This window comes from Fonticula alba (genome assembly GCF_000388065.1).
Source record: "Fonticula alba strain ATCC 38817 unplaced genomic scaffold supercont2.3, whole genome shotgun sequence".
NCBI lineage: Eukaryota > Rotosphaerida > Fonticulaceae > Fonticula > Fonticula alba.
In genome coordinates this window covers 369,343-371,903 of record NW_009242973.1, presented here as the reverse complement: position 1 = coordinate 371,903, position 2,561 = coordinate 369,343, and the positions used below count along the sequence as shown (strand labels likewise).

At 70.1% G+C, this 2,561-nt stretch overlaps 2 protein-coding genes across 2 annotated transcripts in view; one reads left to right on the top strand and one right to left on the bottom strand.

The window, feature by feature from the left end:
• Positions 1-883, top strand: part of H696_01895 (hypothetical protein) — a gene marked incomplete at both ends in the record, with an annotated part of 3,614 nt that extends 2,731 nt beyond the window's left edge. The window contains one exon of the mRNA XM_009495796.1: positions 29-883. Coding sequence (XP_009494071.1) covers positions 29-883 — 855 coding nt within the window. The remainder of the gene's footprint in view (positions 1-28) is intronic.
• A 364-nt stretch (positions 884-1,247) lies between these two features.
• On the bottom strand, positions 1,248-2,464 carry H696_01894 (hypothetical protein; the record flags this gene model as incomplete). Its single annotated transcript, XM_009495795.1, has 5 exons — positions 1,248-1,283; positions 1,455-1,548; positions 1,632-1,949; positions 2,038-2,220; positions 2,337-2,464. 5 exons carry the CDS (start codon positions 2,462-2,464, stop codon positions 1,248-1,250), a joined length of 759 nt encoding a protein of 252 aa, XP_009494070.1.
• Positions 2,465-2,561: the final 97 nt, after the last annotated feature.

The following is a 2,561-nucleotide window of genomic DNA, read 5'->3' as shown; positions in this document are numbered from 1 at the left end:
CCTCCGGGTCGTTTCCTTCACCATCAAGGACGTCTCCGATGACTCGGAGTACCTGAACTCGCTCGGTGTCAAGCGCACGGCCGAGGTCAAGCGTGACGCGCGCATCGGCGAGGCCGCGGCCAACAGCTACGCCAAGTGCCGGCAGGACACGGCGGTCCTCAAGTCCAAGGAGGCCACCGACAAGGCGGAGACCGCCATCCGCGAGGCGGAGATGAAGTTCCGCACGCAGAAGGCCAAGTACGATGCCGAGGTGGCGGCCGAGCGGGCCAAGGCCAGCAAGGCCGGCGAGCTGCAGACCGCGCGTACCATGCAGGAGGTGGAGCAGGCCAACATCGAGATCGATGCCATCGAGCGCCGGCAGCAGATTCTCCTGGAGGAGGCGGAGGTCGAGCGCCAGCACCACATCCTCCAGGCCAAGGTCCACCGCGTGGCCGAGGCCAACCTCTTCCGCGATGAGCAGATGGCCGAGGCGCACTACAACTCCACGCGCCTGCTGACCGAGGTGGCGGCCCACTCGCTCCTGGTCACCGGTGAGGCCGAGGCCGAGGTCATCCGCATCAAGGGTCAGGCCGAGGCCGAGGCGCTGGCTCTCAAGGCCAAGGCGTGGGCCAGCTACCCGCGCGGGGCGCACATCGAGCAGCTTGTGCAGACCCTGCCGGAGATTGTGGAGGCCGTGTCCAAGCCCCTGAGCAAGGTGGAGGACATTACTCTGGTCAGCTCCGGCGGGGCGGACGCCGACATCGGTGCTGCCCGCCTGACCGGCGAGGTGGTCCGCATTGTGGGCCAGCTCCCGACCCTGGTCCAGGGCCTGACCGGCGTGGACATTGCCAACACCGTGAGCGGCGGCGCCAATGCCTCCGCCCGCGGGGGAGCGCGCCACTGAGCGTGCGCATGTGCGCGCGCGCGTACGCGCGAGGGGGCCCGGTGGCCGAGTGGGGCGAGGGGCCGCATCCTCGCCAGGCGTGGTGTTTCGGTGTGTATGTGTGTGGCCGGGGGCAGGGGGGGCGCATGGCTGCATGGTCGTGTCTCCTGCCTTCCGTTGCCCTCCTTTTCCTCGGGGTGTCCCTCCTCTCTGTCGGCTGGGGGTCTTCACTTCCCCCGTGTCCCCGCCCCCTCTCGCTCCCTCTCTCTCTCTCTCTCTCTCTCTCTCTCTCTCTCTCTGTCTCCTGTTGTACAATGTATCTGTTCCTTGTGTTTTCTCTCATTTGCCATGTTCAGGTGTGGCCCCTTTTGGGCTATGGTTGTTGTTACTGTTCGGGCCCGGGCACGATGCGATCCGGGGCCTGCGATGGGGGAGGGAGGGGAGGGCGGGGTCATGTGGGCGATGGTGAGAAAGAGGGTCGAGGGGGAAAGCGCAGGAGGGGCGCGAGGGGCGCGCGAGAGGGGGGGGCGGGGGAGCGGCGGGGAAAGGGGGGAGAGGGAAAAGGGCCCGGCCCCCTCGCCCGGTGACGTACAATGTCAAAGGTCCGACAGGCAAAGGCGTCGCCAAGTGTCAGCGACAGGGAGAATCCCCCCGGCGGCTCGTTCGGGGGCTGGCTGTCATCGGTGCTGCGGAAGCGCAAATCCACGGGCGAGGAGAGGAGGGTCAGTGCGGGTGCCGGTCCGGATGCGCGCATGTGCGATGGACGCACTCGACGGAGGGGACGCCCACATCCAGGCACGCGTCGAAGGCCGCCTCGAACATGCCTCCGCGCGACCCGGTGGCCGGGTGCGGGGCAGCCGCCTCGAGGCATACCAGCAGCCCGACCAGCGGGCCGCCCCCGGCGCCGGCCTGCAGAGGCTCCAGAGCTTGCAGCGCCAGTGACAGGCATTGCGAGGAGGTCGGGCACTCGTCGCGCCGGAGCCCGGCGTCCAGCACCAGCAGGAAGGGCCCGGTTGGCCACGTTCCCCCGGGGCCATAGGCCGCCAGGGCCAGGTATCGCATCAGGTCCAGCGGCCGGGGGAAGTATCTTCGGCGAGTTAGGGGGTCGGCCGGGCGGCCGGGGCGAAGGGTCGATGGGAAAAGGGGGGGGGGGGGCGGCGGCGGCGGCGGCGTACCGGATGTCCAGCCGCCGAAGGCGGTCGGCCGCCGCGGGGGAGGGTGTCTCAGTCGGATGCAGGACTGACGCGGCGGCCAGGCCAAGCAGGGCTCCCGGCGCGTCGGCCAGCCAGACGGCCACGGCGTCCGGGCGCTCGGCCAGAAAGTGCATAGTGAAGTTGAGAAGCATGGTTGTCCGGCCGCTGGCGGAGGAGGAGGAGGGGGGGGGGGGTTGAGGCGCCAGCCAGCATGGGCGAGTGGGTGAGTGCGCGGGCCGGGGCGACCAGGCGACTGGGCACGCAGGTGTGCAGGCACGCACGACGCCGGGGGCCCGGCCAGCAGGACCGACGCCGGCAGCCGGGCAGGGGGCAGGGTGTCGGCCGTCGGGTCCCGCAGCCCGGGGGGTGCGGCGAGAAACCGCGACAGCAGGCCGCCGCAGTCAGACATCGAAGCGGGGGCAGGGCAAGACAAGGCAGCAACAGGGGGCGACGGCAATAAGTGAAGGGACCAGAAGGGGGGGGGGGGGGATGTGCTAGATCGGGGC